Below are 17,709 nucleotides of genomic sequence, written 5' to 3' on the forward strand. Positions count from 1 at the left end.
AAAACAATCATAGTTTTCATAGAGAGACTTTCCTTTACAGTAAGATAAAATATTTATCTGATACATAAAATAATCCAATGCATGTACGTATGTAATCATACATTCATATTTTCACCTACTTTTTTTCTACCATGTGTTCATTCATTTTGGATTTTACTGATTGTTAACAGTGACATCTATTTCTTAGACTATTTAGAGGGCTATAACACGAAAATTTGAAAAGCAATGTGGATCTTCCATTCTACCTGACTGTAAAATTGGTTTTTGCCATGAAAAGCCTCATTATTTATTTCACTTCCCACATCAGTTTATTTCAATTAATATGTTGTGTGATGTTCAGTTTAATAGCCTATTTCTCTGCACATATGAATTAAGAATAGCCCGTTTGAAATCACATTTACAGAGGTATAAATTTGGCATACCTGAGAAAACATCCAAGTTTGATGCAAACAGATATGTGGAAAAAGACATGTACACTGTGAGGTTTGCAGCAACCTAGGCCATGTCTTGAGCCTAAGCCTGGAGTGTTATAGAAAGGAAGGAAAAGATTTGTAGTCATTACGCTCTGTTCTGATGAATAAGCTCCTTCAGGTGAAGGCCAGGATTCAGCTTTGCCAGTGACTTTGTGGAAGTCTGTCTTTTATTCCGTTCCCCAAAAGTAGTGAGACAATTGAGGAAAGAGCGTTATTAAGTTAGCAAACAAACCTGGTTGAACCATGTGATTTTCTTCTGTTCATAGCTGTCACTTTTAAACAGACACTCACCTGTGTCATCATCACAGGTCATTTTACTCCTCAGGTGATCTTTGACCAAAGAAATAAGAAACCATGAATAATTGTTGAGCTTTAGAGGTAAAGAGGTTTTTCTCTTCCACTAGCACATCAGGGTGTCTAGGACAACAGCACTCTTCAGGTGACGGACAGTTTATTAAGTATTCACCTCAAAGGGCAGGTAGCAAACAGTTTAAACAAATAATTTTTACACAGGTGTTTAAGAAAATAACTGCAGGAGAAGCAACAGTGTTGCCAATTAGATATTCCCTAAGTCTTCCTCTTTTAACGCGGGTTAGTAAGAAAGTTGTGTGAAAGTAGATAAAGCTTTTCTCTTTTCAGGATTCTAACCATGTCCCTTTGCATGCAATTTTAAGTTTGGCTATGACATCCGTATTGTTTTGGTTTTTCTGGTTGGTAGTCTTTTGCTGATGAGGAAAAACCAAATGTTCATGCTAATTCTGTTTGTTCTATGAGTATACGTAATTGCTAGTGATTAGGCAGGACTGTTGATAGACCAGCAGAATCTTACAGCAACAGATCCATATTTTCAGTAGGAAATGCTGGATGCTTGTTATTTCTGAGGAAAATTATGGCATTTATTTAAGTGCCTTACTATGGGTTTAAAAATCTAACTTCAAACAAATATATTTTTGAAGTCTTAGCCAGGTATATATACCTGAACAGCAATACCATAGCAATGTTACTTACGTATTTGGAATGTGCATAAATCTTTCAAATGAAATGTTTTAAAATATGTAAGAAATGATGTCATGCCAAAAACTCTAGAGATGTGAAACAGGATAGTACCACCCACCATGTTGTAACCAGAGTATTTCATTACTTGGCTGATTATCTATTAATTACATAAATAATACATTAATTATTTTCAAAATGGTAGCCATTCGAGTATAAAAAATAATTACCTATCAAATATGGTAAGAGCACATCACTTTGTCATATATATTAAAACCATCTTTGTCTCATTAAATCTGAAATCCACTATAAGTAAGTTTTCCATTCTTCACTGATCTCCTGGGGAAGTGTATAAAAGAGAAAATGGATATAATTAACAATACTGCAATGTATAATACATATATTTGAGAAAGAACATTTAGAACATTTTCAAAAACATTAGCTATGCCACTAGTAAGAAACCTGCTGGGGTTTAGTTTGACTTACTTTCCACTTAACTTAAGAGTTTAACCTTATTACTGCTTTCACTGTGGTAAGTGAATCATTGTTTCCTAATGGAAATTTATTGTACTGCACCATCCTGATTATACACATAGCCGCTGTACACAGAAAAACATTTTTAATAAAATAAACTCAACAATGCTGTTGATTTTCATTCTATCACATTATATTTCAAATTACACTTATGCCTTAGGAAAAACGATTATTTCATTTTTCAGGGTGTTCTCCTTTCATTTTGCAGTTGGAGGATGAATTGAATATGTAGTTCAGTTGCAGTTGGGACCCAAGATGAGAAACTGTTTTGGAAGGAGGGGTTGTTAAATTCACTAGTATGTAGTTATTTTGACTTCTTTGTTTTCTTTTATAAAATTCATGTCATATTAACTTGAACATTCTTTTTATTAAAGAATGTACTGCTACATTAATTTTCTTTTGGGATATTGCTGTGCAATAATAATACTTAGCATTTCTATAATACCATCCAACGAAGGGCTGTACCTGCTGTACAAACATTAATGAATTAAGTCTCAAGAAACCTATGAGGTAGGTATTATTATCCCCTTTTTAGAAATGAGGGAAATAAAATGCAAGGGAATTAAGCGACTTCTCCAGGCTTTTACAGAAAGTCAATGATTGTGTTGCAATAGAACCCAGAACTGTGACCCTAATCTTCTGCTCTAACCACAAGGCTGTCCTTCCTTCCTTCCTTCCTTCCTTCCTTCTTTCCTTCCTTCCTTCCCTCCCTCCCTCCTCTAGATTACCTCTCAATATATTCCATTTTCATATGTGAAATCAGACTGTTTCCTTGTGCTAACCACTGTTACTTGTTTATATTTAAAGTTCAATTCCTGCTGGATATGTTTGGTTGGTTTCTTCCATTATTATTAGAATAGCTAGGTATTAGAATTTTTAGAATATTATTAATTGCAGTCATCACCCAGTTTGTGGGTTTTTTTGGTTTTGTGGAAACTGTGTCGTATACTTTGGTCAGCCCCATAATCTCTATGCAGCACAGTGTGCAGCTGGTCTGCAGAGCCATTTGGTCACTCATTTCACCAGCTTTCAGTGCTGCTAACTGCCTCAGACATCTTCACATTTGATTCCAAAGGAAAAGCAAGAGCTTTACTTCAGACTATAGTGACACTTGCTGGCCGTTTCACAGCAACATTAGTGAGATTCCAAACTTAGCCTAACCCAGGCTGCTGTCAAAAAGGAAGAAAGAGTGAAGAGAAGTGGTACTGCATGGGAGTTTATTGCTTTAAAGGGGGAAAGTGGGTCTCTTACTCCTCATTTGTTTTCTTCTGTTGCAACTTGAAAAAAGCATGGAAAACACTAAGAAAATCAAGAGATTGACTAACATTCAAGATATCTCTGTAACTACAAGCACATGTATTTATTTTATTTATTCATCTTTTTTATTTCTATTCTACCTTTGGAGTCCTTAGAGTTCATACTTTCCAGCTTTTCACTGAAACTGTAAGGACTAGAACGAGAAACATACTTTCTAAATGAAATACAAGATTCTCAGGTAAACACATAATTCTAGCAGCTCAAAGATCTAAAGCCATGAGAATAATAATCGGAAAAGCTGATTTCCTAACCTAATGATGTACGGCAATTTTGTGGGTCAGAAGAGACTTGGAGCAGGAAAGGATGAGGTGCAATAATAAAAAGAAATTCATGTTCTTTCAAGAAAGTTTTAGTGAACCTCGTTATTTGAGTAAGGTCTAGCCAGAAATTTGTGTGCTTGTTGGCTTGTAAGTAGGAGTGTTCTGCCACATTTGTTTTTATGTGTCTGGGACTTCAAAAAGCATGTTGTTTTCCATGCAAAATACCCTCCAAAAGATAGCAAGGGAGCCTAAATAATTAGTCATATGTTTCTGTCACTTGTCATAAAACTCACAACTCTAAGTGCTCAATATAGAGAAACGATCCACCACCATCAAAAAAGTAGTTGTTATGGCTTCAGCTCACAGATCAGCTCTATTGAAGAACAAGCTCAGACCTCAGATCCTTGCAAGGATCTGCCCATCTCAGAATCCATTCTCAATCATGTGAAGCTGAAAAAGCTTCTGTTGTTTGTTCGTAGTCAAATTTATAAAATATCCTGTTCTCTTTCCCCTCCAACCTTCGTTAAAACATTGGAACAGGACTTCAACAGAGGTTTTCTGACATGATGTTCTTTGGCAACAGCAGTGTTGTATTTCCTGTAGTTTTCTGATCTGGTTTTATGTGAACTGATTAGCAACGTGCTACTTTGTCTCCAAAATCTCCGATGCGCTACCAGTCTCCAAAATCTGTATTTGGGCCTTTAAAAGAGAGTGGCTGATTTTCAACAGTTCAGAAAGCCTGTAGTTCCCATTGACTTCAGTCAGTGTATTCGTTCCAGAAATCAGACTGCTTATTTGTACCAAAAAACGTTGCAAACATTTTTTCATTTAACATTTCTAAAATTCAATGGTGTATTGAATTCCATAGCTCACGGTATTCATAGCCATTTCTGTTTGTCTTCTAAATAGTATAAAATAACAAATGCTGGTAACTATGCTTCTAATGACTAAACTAGACTTAGAAATGTGTGTGTTTTCCACTAAATTTGTGACTGAGCATAGCAGGTGATGCAATGTCATTTTTAAAAAATTGCTTCTCAGAACCATCTCTTATTTCCCTCATGCCTAAAGCAACCAAACTTTCTGATGAAAAAATATAGATGGCATTGGTAATTAACAATCAGTCAGTTAATAAATAATTTTGTATGATGCTTTCCATTCTAACTAAAAACTTTGCATGATACACGGCATTGTCCATCTTAAAAACAATTCAGTTAAACAGAATTATATCTAATAAAACACAAGTGAGTTTCAGAGCATATAATATTATAGCCATACTGAAATTAAAGATGAATTTTAACTTTGAATAAAGGTTTGAAGACTCAGAGGTTTAGAAATTGGTCAAATGTGTTAACAGTTCCTACTATGCCAGGTGCCGGGAATCACTTTTACTACTGCATTTTGGATCCTTTGCAATTTTTGGAATGATGTTGCTGGCAGAGCTGCAAATCAAAGAATTACAGAAATTCAATGTGCATATGACAAAAGCATGCAAAACAGTTTCCAATAGAATGTCCAAAATAAGTCAAGCAGGATTTAATCTTTTTTATACATCTAAAATGATAAAAAAACTATTGTAAGAATTGTAATAAATTTCTCAAAAAGAGAATGTGAATGACTTCAGAATGCTAAATCTTTTCACAGATGAAGAAATGTTTACCCAAATTCTATTTGAATTAAATTTTAACGAATTGGAAGTCATTCAGTAGTATACCTTATGGAAAAAATACAGGATTCCAAGGTCAAATATAGCTTGATGCCTTTTACAAAGGATTGGAGTAAACTCCAGCTGAATTTACATGACCCACCATCCCAAAGTGGAACTTCTGTAGGGTACTTACATAAGAATCCAACCTTTTGGTGCTACACCTCTTTACAATAAGGCTACTGTATGTGTTTTTTGTCAAAAATGTGGTATTTTGGCCCTAATCCCAAAAAGTGGAGATGTCTTATATATCAAATTTCACTTTAATATACTTATTATTTTCCAAGAAAGTTCATTTTGTGTTTCAATAAGATGTCGCTATTTAAGGGAACAATAATATGAATTGTAACTCCTGTTTAGAACTAAATATTCTTTCTGAGATAGCAGCTTTCATTCCATCATCCTATTTTGACTACGCTCTGAACTGTGAATTTCTGAGTTTTATTACTTGCTATCAAAATTTCAAAATTACTTATAAGTGCTGTCTGGTTATCTAAAACCCTTTTTCCACACAAAGTATTTCTGCTTTAGGGTTGCCTTTACTAGCTATCCTTGGGAGAAAAAAGGGACACAGAAGATCTAGCCAGAAGAGATGGTTAGATCTGGTATACTGTCGGTTTGTATGGATGCATCATAGAACATCTGCATCCAGTTCTAAATCAATAGTGGCAGTAAGCTTCTGGATGAAGATTGAGGCATGGGGGGAAGGTTAGAAACTATTATGTTGTTGTAGTATGATCTTGTTTTTATTTTTGCATTGAGCCCTGAATTTAGCAGAGCTCAAATATGGCAATACACTGAATCCTTTGATGAAGGAGAATGGCCTGGTGGCTATTTTTAGGCTACTAGTTCATATTTTACTTCCTTATCTCTTTTTTATGCAACATCCCCTTATTTCTGATTTACCAAGATGATTACTCTGCAGTCAGCAAAGCCATACGGTAGAGGCAGAATAAAACAGACAAGTTTTAGGCACCTACAGTGTTGAGATCTCTGACCTGCTTTTATAGTAATTGGAAAGAAATAAGTACTTCCGGGATGCAATTTATCTCTACTGTTTTAGTCGTCTGCCTATAGAGGAGATGAACCTCAAAATGCCTGCTTCTAAACACCTAGCTTGGGTGTAGACTTCTCCATTAGATCAGCTCAATCCCAGTCAAGGAGTCAGCAGAAATACCTTTAAGACTTGAGCGACTGGAAGGTGGCAAGACAACTGTAATCTCAACTCAGAAAGATTGACTGCTAATATCCATAAGGTTCTCCCACACTAACTACTGGCTTATTTCTGTCCCAAAAGAGTTGAGCCCCAATTTCCATCTCAATCCTCCTCAAAATGCAACAGGGTGCTTGTTTGAACCACTAGCCTTCTTGTTAGCTGCGGCTGATCTGAAGGAAGCAATGGGGCTGAGACACACTCGTCCCTATCTACCTTACTGTACTGGGACAGTCTGCATTTAGTTCTCATGCCATGAGTGGACATGTAAGACTCCAGCTGAGTAACGCAGAGGACATCCTGGCTTACAGAGAAACTGTCCACTACAAAATAAAGACTGGAATTTTGTTCTGGGAAATGCCTTACAGTTCATTTCTCATCTTTTCTCATCATTGACATCTGCAGATTTTTGGCGATATTTCACTCTCAGTCATGGTCGCTTGAAGAGTCAGATATGTGGAAGTGAAAATAGGTAACTTGGCTTCTTTTGAGAGAACGTTCTTAGTTCCATCACTTGTTATTGTCAACATCTTTGAAAATATAATTGTTTTTCCTCTTTTGACCCATCCAAATGACTCCTATAAAATGCTACTGCTTATTGTCCTGCTATTGGTCTCTAAGCTTTATTTCCTTGGTTAGTGATGGCATATAGAAAAACAAGTACATTTTGGACTGGAAATACAAGAGAGCTAACAAAAATTCACTGTACTGTCTCCATAAAGTCCACTTTGTAACTAGTGCATGTGATTATACAATTTATTTGAATTGTCTGTAACTGCCCCTTTGGAGCCATAGCGTTGTATTCTCAGCTGCTAATCTCTCCAGTATTAGTGGATTATTGATTTAATAGTGTTCTATGAAGCCATTAAATCCTACTAAGCAGATTTTTCTTTAATTGGTGGATCATTGACCTAGTAGACCATTTCCTAATTTTGTCCTCAGTACCGGACAGGTTTCCCAAGTTTCATCTTTACATATAAGATAATAGATCATCTTCCCAACAGGGAATAATATTAGAGACCATATTAGTACCTGGTATTCACACTAAGAATCATTTCATACTTCCAGGAAACCCACTGATTTCAGTAGGAATCTTTGAAGAGTACAGTGTAATTCAGTATGAGTAGGAATACGAGTGTAAAAAGAACAGGCCTTCAGTATTCTGAAGCGTTATTGCAATCCTTATCAGGTATATTATGTATCACAAGTATGAGATGTCAGTCAGGAATGGAATTTGCAGATCAGCAACATATTACTAGAGACAGCAGAGCAGCGTATATTATACCTGCTGCATCAAGTCAATAGAAAATAATAAATAGAAAATAATAAATGTGCATGTAGATTCCTTCGCAGGATGATTCCCTTACTGCTCTGGTGCTGCATTTCATCATCTCAGAATAAAAGTGAAGGCTTGGCCTCTAATCTGATCTTTTTTTGTGATTTTAACCAGCTGCTGGCAATGCAATGTCATTTGTACTGCAACAACTTTCCCTTTGTTAGTGATGCTTATTTTCATGTTTACAGCACAAAAAAGCAGCCTCATTGTGTTCTGTATTTTAAGCTTCACTGAAGGGCTTCACTGAAGGAAAGAAAGCATGATTTTTGTCCTCTTTACTTTCATCCTGTCTGGTCTCCTTACCACAATCCTATCTGTCCAGGCTATGGAAAGTTCAGTCATTTCAGTAATGATGAGCCTTTAAGAGCATAATACGCGAAGAGTCATCTCATCCAGACCTGTGGCTTTTGACGACCCTTAACTTTCTGACTTCTAATCACAGTTCATCTTGACCATATCATCTGCTTCTCTCCTCACCTCTAATTCCAGCGTTGGCATAGCCCTGAGGCTAAGCTATGCATGTCCCAATCATATCTTCCTGCTTTGTACAAGTAGTAAGTTAATGCTAATTTTAAACTTAACATATTTGTGCAAACGTTTGCATAAAACTTATTTATGCAAGTAAGATACTGCCTAGCCTCCTTCAGATATGGATAAATCTATTTTAGTGCAATGCTGCCAGGCTCTGGTTAATTCTACCACAAGTAACTTCCCTTGTTGAGGACTTTTATTTTTATGTTATGCTGAAATCAAAAAAAGTGTGTATGTGTATATTTATGATTAAGATATGGCAAAACCATGAAAATAATGTTTTTATTTAATGACTAATCCATTCTAGGGTAGGTTGTTTTTTTTTTTTAAATAAGGTGACGAACACCATTTCTAGAAAAGCCTGCTTGTTGTCATAAGCATATAGGGATACTCATGAAAGCACCATAATATCTTCTTTTCTCTTCCCCCCTGAGCAGATCAAGCTGTATGTTTTTGTGTCCAGGTTAAATTTGCTTCCAAAAACCAATGAAAGAGACACAGGAAATCTTTTTCCTTACGCATTAGATGTGTTTATTTTCCTGCCACCTTGCCTGTCCTGAAGTCTGTAAAAGACTAGTCTAATCTAATTTATGTTCACTGTTTTCCTATAAGAAGGTAATACTAATGAACTGCAGGATGCTTTTCTCCTGTCATTCAGAATAGGGTGATTTTTCACTACAGTTTGGAATATACCAGGGCCCTTGCACAGGGACAACAAAAATGCATTGGTCTACCATCTGTGAGGAAACTAGATTAAGAAAGGGAGCAAGTACAATATCAACATCTGAACTTCAGCCTGAGGATTACATATACTGATGTACCTCCATGCAGTGTTTTCCTTTGCAACTTGTTAGATGGCTCTGAGGCAGGATACCAAGTTTTAACAATTTTAGGTATTTAAGATGGGTGATATTCACATACCTAACTGTTTTCAGGCAATTGAATGGTTTCTTTGCATCTTGGTTGTGATGTTTGTTGAGAGACCTCTTAATTTATTTCAAGCTGTATATGTAAGTGAATTCCGACAACTGGAAGTAAAGTCCAACCCAACTTACGTCTCACTTGATATTGGAAGATTTGTACCTGTACCTTAAATTATTTCTTCTCCTGATTTTCAACCCACATTTATTTAAGTTCTGCCTAGTGTGATGACCTAGAAACATTTCAAATTTGTAGTGTCCACTGCAGGCAAATGAATTTCTGGGGTAATGAGTCTCAGGATTCATTACAAAAGCCAAACACAGCACTGATACTTGTTATACCTGTCTGATTCTTTCTCTACTTTTATTTTAGCATTTGGGGAGGGGGAGGGGAGCTAACCCTAACAAATTGTGTTTTTCCTGTGGATCTGTTTCTCTGGAAAGAGATTCTTCTCAGATTGAATGAAAAGAGGACGTGAACTGAAGGCTTTTAGAAATGCAAGGAGAGCCAGACTAGAAAAATGGATCGTTATTCCATCACCTTTACTCCTCCATCCAAATGACTTGGCTTATCCCTGGACGTTAACCTCAGCTTTGCAGTCTGTAGTAAATAGCCCTAAAATATTTCAATGCAAAAATGAACGTAATTAATGCCTATATGAAACAAAAAAAAAGGCTTGAGAAAAGGTACTTTGCAGTTCAATAGGGAAGATGCATTTACATCCAACCTGTTTTATCTTTTATTTTTAAAAGTTACCTTCCTGTAATTGCATAGTAGTTTAGAGTTAAGATAGGAGCATCTTAACAATAATGGGCACTTTTTTAACAGATTATTGCCAAAAGTGCATTCTTTATTCCAGGGAGACACTGTAATAGATACCAGCGCTTTAGTAATGATACAAGCAATCTGTAAGCTATTATAGTTTCTTTTATAGTAACTTAATCTTCATATTGTTTTATATGTCTAGAATTTTAATAGTATTTTTAATTTATGAAGAAAAGTATATTACAGATTACTAGTTACATGCGAATATGAGCTAAGTATCAAACCGCTGGACTATATTCTTACAAAGAAATATTTTAAAATACTTAAACTAGCATAAGGAATGGAACAAAGAAATTAAAGAATGCTATTATATAGATATAATAGCAACTTTCATGGAATGAGCCCAGAAGCATCAGTTCTGGATAGCTGCTGTTTTTTCATCCATGTATTGTGCCTCTGGAGAAAAGTGAGAAAGAACACAGATACTATTAGACTGCTCTTTTAAAATAAATATTTTAAATAAATATATTTACCTAATTAACAAATGTATAGCATTATTGATTGAAAATAACATAAACACAAATTTCCTTATACTTTTTTGTACTTAGTGAACTGAGTGAATTAGTGTTTACCTGAATGCTGTTAGGCATTTGATGATATGTACAGTGTAAGCTCCTGTGTAGATTCCTGAAGCTAGAGCAAGAATGAAATTTTTTTTTCTGTTAGTTCATTGTCATTTTTTAATGTGTATTTAAAGGAGAAGTTTATCACTAGAAATCTGGACATTTTTCTAAGAAATATAGTGAGCTGTGCTCAGACTTGTCAGAGAAATATCATTAACACTTTGCTAAGCAGTGAGCTACAGAGAGAGATCCTCAGTGTAGCAGTTTAATGGTTCTAATGCCATTAAAAGTATGGCTTTTAAATAAAGAGAACCAGTTCACTGTTTTGAAGGAAGCCATATTCTACTTTAAACTGTCATTCTGTGCTTCTGACTTGCAATTAGGTGATATTTCTAAAATGTCAGTCCGAGATTCTGTTGTGACCATCACTGTAATAAAATGTGACAGCAAAGATATTATATCAGTACTTTTTCCGTAATGAGCATTAAAGATCTCTCAAGGGTTAAGCAGAAAAGTTGGAGAAAGGTTTTCGGTTGTATAGTCTGCAAAGCCTTGTACTTTTAAAATCTTCTAATATAGCCAAGACTGGTGACAACCAGGAGACAAATCTATGAGCAAACCCGTTTGGAGAGAATAGTTTGTGGTATATGATGTATGTTACGTAAATGAGCTTATTAGGACTCTCATCTATTTTATTATTGGTGCCCAATTTAATAGAGGCATTTAAAAAACAATATTTCTGCCTGACTCCTTGAAATGAAGAAGATACATTGATATAATTGAGAGCAAATGATTGCATGTTGTGCCATTTAATCATGTCATTTTTCAATTGCTGTTTTTTGCACTTCACTGCATACTTATAGAATATTTAGCTTCAGTATAGATTAAGTCCCACAGTTTGCAACTGAGTAGACTTCCTATATTAGCTGACATTTTCTTTTAACCTTGAAATCAGCAAAAGCACCCCAGTTTGGCAGTATTTTTCTAAAAGATGGCAAATCATCATTCATTTCCTATCTTTGTCATTTGGCTTTTTTATTCTGAGGAATTACTTTCTTACTAATATTTTTGAGGAATTATTGCTTTTCTTTTTTATTCACTAATAGAAATTCATATTTTCACCGTGTGTCCTGTAAGAATTAAATTTGAAACACAGGGAAGCGTCACCCCAGACAAAAGGAGTTCCATCAGGCATTGCTGAAAAATAAGTTTTACCAAAACTTTGTAGATATATTGTTTCCTGTGTTTGCGTTATTCATGTATTAGGGACATTAGCAATGACTCTTCAGGTTTTGCATTAGCTCTGTTGAAAACTAAAGCGCTGCTCTAACCAAAAAAGCACAGGTAAAAAGGTAAGTTAGTTTTTTTTAAGAGTTGTAGTTTGATCATTGTAGTGAGAAGTGCAGTCTCCGTTCTCAGATTTTGCCTGAATGTCTGTATATGGTTGTACTAAGTAACAACAGTTTCAGCATTAGCTGTGGGAAGCAACTGGTGCAACAGGAAGGATATAATTCCTTCCCTCCCATGCACACATCCTGTAACAAGGAGAAAGAGTGAAACCTTTAACAGAACAAGCTTAGGTAGAAACTTCCTCTTAGTGCTGGTAATTTCAGATTTATCTTAGTAGAGCTTCTTGTGCTTTCGTAAGAACATCTAGTATTGCCCACAGACAAAAACACAACATAAGCCTCAAAATGGCTTGGCAGTTCTTCTGAACTTGAAAGCGCAAAGAAAATCCATCTGTGTAAGTTAACATTTGTCATCTTCCAACCACTTTTCAAAGCTCTGGACACCTCTACATGGACCTTTAATATTCCATGATCGTAAAGTGAAAGCAGGAAAGATGGAAATGGTTGAAACAACTTTAGACCTCATACAAACGAATTCCACAACTATAAGCCATAAAATTGTATCTAAACATTTTGTGTGGTAGTTACATGTGGATTATGTGGATTTAAGCTGCCTAAACTAAGGTGACTTTTAAACTAATTTTAAGGGCAAGTAGTCCCACTGAATTCACTGAGAACCTTAGTAATATGAAATGATTAATATTAAACACCTCCTCAAGAACCTGAGTGTAACGGTGCCTCAGTGGCCAACTCATTTACCATGTGTATGAGAAAGCGTACTTCACCTCGTTGTCCTTCAGTCACACAGAACAGGCAGTTCTGCATAGCTCAGGCATTGATATACTGCACAAAGGCTGAGGGACGGGGGAGGATGGGCGCTCAAGGGGCTCTAACATTCCCTTTCTATGCCTCTCCCACTGTCTGGCACTGCCTAAAGCTGCACACATGTTTCTGGTCATATGCCATTCACTTAGGAGTCACCAGCTGTGCAGAACACCTTCTGTTCAGATCATGGCTACTTCCATCCCCATAGATAGTGCCATTAGCCCATGGCTTGGAAAGAGTGTTTGATGTCATTCCACTCAGCAGGAGCTTTTCCAGATGATTTAAGGCATGATATTAACAAGCTGTGAAAGTAGTTTCAGCTAGCCCTTTTTAGCTATGCAAGTGATAACTTCAAAGCACTGAAAATAGGAGTAGACAGAGGGAAGAAAAATCTCCCAAGATTCTGACAGCACGGAGAGGAATCCACAGTATGGAAAAACATGACTTGTAATAACATTATAATAAATAACACCTCAGTGTTATCAGGGTATCTGTTAGAAAGCAAAGGATTCAGACACAAGGTCAAGTTCATACGTGGCAGCTGCAGTTACTGTGTGTGCTCTTAGCCTGCAGCAAGCAAAGTCAAACATGTTAATTTAAGTCTCACTGCAAATGATTTAAGTGAATGTGTTTCTTCCATACTTGCAAAGGTTTGGAGTGTATTTACAGTTACCACAGCTCAGTTGACACATGATAATGTCTGGAGCCACAATCAAATGCGTCTGATCTCTTAGTTTGTGCCTCAGCAAGACTTTCACACACAAGAGCCTAAGTGAGACTCCTCAGTCTTCTCTTAGACCAGCTCCTAATCTTCTGATCTGTCAAGTACCCAGCAATTTACTATAGCAGCTGTAGAATATCAGGCCCAAGCCTTAACAGAGATAGTCATCAGCTGTACACTCTATCAGAAAAATCTTGTCCTTCCTTGCTTTCTTTTCCTCTTGTAATTAACCATGAATTATAGCTGTTAATTCACAACACAGAATGTCCTTGCAGATAATTGAAATAACTGTGGTAGGCCTGCAAGCATACTTTGCATGCACAGTTGCCATATTGACAGGGTTTTGTACAAGCATGCCATTTCAACCGCTGCAGAACATGGATGGGTATGTCATGTCATAGGATACAGGCAATTATTATGTCCCTTTAGGATACTGTATAAAAGACCACAGCGCTGCTTAGATTCACTGTTGCTTGTGTTATTATACAAGATTTAAAGATGTCTTTACATGATTAAGTTCTCTGGCTTTTAAAGTATTGCTATAGTCAACCCTTTCAACACACAGTTAGATACAAGCACTTCGTTCTCCTGTTTAATATTAACCATAATATCACGTAATAAAATTGAAACAAAAGTGCCATAGGCCTAATTGTACTGTCATGGCCATGTAAATCAGGAATAGCTTCAGTAAAGCGAGTGTTATTATGCTAGTATAAAATTGATGTAAATTAGAGATGACTTGGGTCCTGTAGCTCTGCTTTCAGATAATATAATGTAAAGGCCTCACTTAAACTCCCATATAACAGCTTATGAATGAAATGCTCCTTACCTCATCATATTATATGGTATTGTATCAAAAATGAACAATATTTATAAGGGATGACATAATCAGATAGATTGAGGTAAGAAGATTAGTTAGTGTTATGGGGCCAGATTTTGAGCTCTGTTGACTTCCATGGAGTTAATGCTGATCTACATAGATTTAATTGACATCAGCATATAACTTATCATGGCTTTCATAAAACTGAATTGCTTAGCTGTTGTACGGTGTTAAATAAGAACCCTGACTTCAGGTAGTTTTTTTTCTGATGTGATGTTTGGCTAATGGACAGCATCAGAAAGGAAATGTGTCAAATATGGTGGTTACATCAAGAACTATGTAGGAAACTAGTAATGAACCCTCAGAAAATAAATAAGGGCAAGTTCAAGAAATATAAGTGAAAATGCAGCTCTGGTATAAATTGAATAATAAAATTCCTGGTCATATTTTGCCATAAATAGTGGTTTGGGAATTTGTCAGTCACCTTATTTAAAATTCAGAAATATTAAAGGTACAAGGTTCTCTCATTATAGAAATAATAGAATTCCAGCTATTATAGAGTTAGGGTAATTTAAATAGCTATAGAATGTATTATATCAATAAGTGGAACATCTGTATGAAATGTCCACCTGCTGATACACTGCTCAGTGTACTTTACAATGAAATGCACTTAATCATTTTAAGACGCCTTCTAATGAAGCCTTATCAGGATTAACATTTTGAACACAAATACTTTTAGGCATTAAAACTTCTGCTCTAAATGAGATTGCATTGTCTTGTTTACCCTTGTTGATTAATAAGCAATCTGTTAACTGTTAGAATGGTCCAATTGTGCCAGTGAAAGTAGATTAGTATTCAGCAACGTTTGTGGGTTTAATTGTCATTTCTCTTGAAGACTTTGAATTAAAAAGTCGCTTGCAAACTATCTGTAGGCAAAGAAAAGATACATATTTGTAGATGTGTATGCCACTGTTTTGCTTCTGACTTTCAGCTTAGGGTTGTTGATGAAGCAGATACTTCCAGCAGCAAAATACTGCTTTGACTTGCAACACTTCAAAGTATAACTTCCCATTTTTAAAGTAAAACTGGTGTAAAAATCTAAAACTTGAATTCACTTTCTATAGGATGTTTGCTAAAACAATTCAGGAGGGCGTGTCTTGTTTGTTTATCAGTTAACGCTTGTGAACAGATTTGAGAGAGATGGTGACACTTTTTTTGCTTATTGTGATTAACTGGAAGTTAAAAGGCAAGTATCCTGTCTTCAAAAAAGATGATCATTGAGATTTTCTCATAGGGTCATGCACTTTCATCTGTGGCATCCCACAGAGGGAAACAGATGTTGGCAAGTTACAATTTAAATTATCTGGAAAGCTCCCATGTGTGGAGCACAGTCCTGGTTGAAGTTAGGAGCAGCACAGGCCTCTGATAGGAGTTGCGTATTTGAACCCTGCAATGCTATGAAGTTTCAAGTCTCAGGAGCTGGGCTAAAGCAGTCATCCTCATAACCATTTGCACTTTATGTAAATCAGCTTCATAGCTATTGTTGTAAAAAGATATCACGAGTTAATAAAACCTTGATTTGGTGTAAAATGACAATAATGTGCAATTGTGTTTATAGATAAAGCTATGCCCAAAAGCACTCCATGCTATTAACTGCTTCAGGGTGGTTGATGTCTCTTTAGTTTTGGCGTGGAGAAGGCATTTTTTATACTGCTATTCAATAAGATTCTCAGTGTACTTCTTTGGGTTTCTCAAGTATGAACAGCAGGTCTGGCCTCTCACCAACTCAGCACTGTTAGGTCTTAGTGCTTGTCTCCCATAATGCAGTTCATGTCACACTGCATTCTTTGTGGCACTGGAATCTGTATGATGAAATAAATGCAATGAGCAACACATCTTTAAGAAGGATGCAGTTATCACAGTGTTCCTACATTTACTTGAATATAGAACTATCCTAGAAGCATTTCATGATAGCTAAAAACATCTATAAAGAATCTTATACTGACCTCTGTACTGTTCTTCCATAAGGTCTATCCTCTGACAGGGTACATAGGAAACATAATTTCTACTGATTTTTCTATAAATATATATATATTCTGACTGAATATGATTTTTTTTCTGTTTTTCCTGAACAATTTCTGAAGTTGGTTACTGTCAGGGTAACTCATTTCAGATGTGTCCCTTTTGAATGGAAAAATGAAGAATAAACCAGTCGACACCATAAAACTTTCAACATTATTGAGACAGTTAGTTATGCATGCTATTTGTCTGGAGAAGACTGAAAGTAGCTTTGCTTCTTCTGTACTATCAAGATTGTGCTTATCTGAAAATAAAACACTAAGCTTTGACACTAAGCGTAGGAATTTATGGAAGAGCTGAAAAAACTTTTGTAAGACAGAGACTGGGCCCTGCTGAATATCATATAATATTTAATGTTTTCATTTGCCAAGTTTTCCACACTGATGTCTGTCATCTGTCTGTCATGCAGTCCCTTTGCTGTGAGATCAAACAGAGACGTCGCGGGGTAGCCTCTGTGCTGCGATTGTGCCAGCACCTCCTGGATGACCAGGAGACCTGCAACCTAAATGCAGATCACCAGTCCATGCAGCTGATAATCGTAAACCTTGAGAGAAGATGGGAAGCCATTGTCATGCAAGCTGTCCAGTGGCAGACAAGACTACAGAAGAGACTGGAGAAAGACTCAGTAAGTGATTCTTGCTTTAAAAAGATCTGATGTTATTTCACTTTCTGGATGGGAGATATTTTTTCAGTGCTAGGCAAACACATTCATTTCAGTATTTTTCCTAACTGAAAAATTGTAGTCTTTCCTGCCAACAAATAAAGCCATTTTTTTACAAAGCAATATGTTCTATAGGCACAGCTGATTGAGAAGATAAACTGACAGTATACATGTCCTGTTGCTGGATTTTTAGTCTCATCATATCTGATCCTGTAATGAGAACAATCTTCTCCTATTGAGATCAATGTAAGCCAAGTTGCTCAGTATCTAACAGAATTGGGCCCAGAGTCATCTTTCATCAATTGTAAATACATTTCAGAATAAATCTTTACTCTGTAAGTAAGACTGGTTTTAATTACCATCCCAGTAGCGGATGTATTTTTCACATAAAATGGCATGGGTATGTGATGAATATACAGTTTTGTTTTATTTGAATATAAAGAAAATGCATTAATTTGCTTTTATCTCAAGCAAAGGATTCCTAAGAGGCAAAATAGCATTCTGCTTAAACCATCCATTAAGGGACATAAATTAGACAGGTTTTCTACAACATAAAACCACATTACAATGCAGTATCTACATT

At 36.0% G+C, this 17,709-nt stretch overlaps 1 protein-coding gene across 3 annotated transcripts in view; it reads left to right on the forward strand.

Annotated features, from left to right (window-relative positions):
* Nucleotides 1-17,709, forward strand: part of AKAP6 (A-kinase anchoring protein 6) — a 292,996-nt gene that overhangs the window by 243,307 nt on the left and 31,980 nt on the right. For all 3 annotated transcript variants that reach the window (XM_009669920.2, XM_009669919.2, XM_009669921.2), the window contains exon 12: nt 16,875-17,090. In XM_009669920.2, coding sequence (XP_009668215.2) covers nt 16,875-17,090 — 216 coding nt within the window. The remainder of the gene's footprint in view (nt 1-16,874; nt 17,091-17,709) is intronic.

The sequence above is a fragment of the Struthio camelus genome, chromosome 5 (assembly GCF_040807025.1).
Source record: "Struthio camelus isolate bStrCam1 chromosome 5, bStrCam1.hap1, whole genome shotgun sequence".
Classification (NCBI taxonomy): domain Eukaryota; kingdom Metazoa; phylum Chordata; class Aves; order Struthioniformes; family Struthionidae; genus Struthio; species Struthio camelus.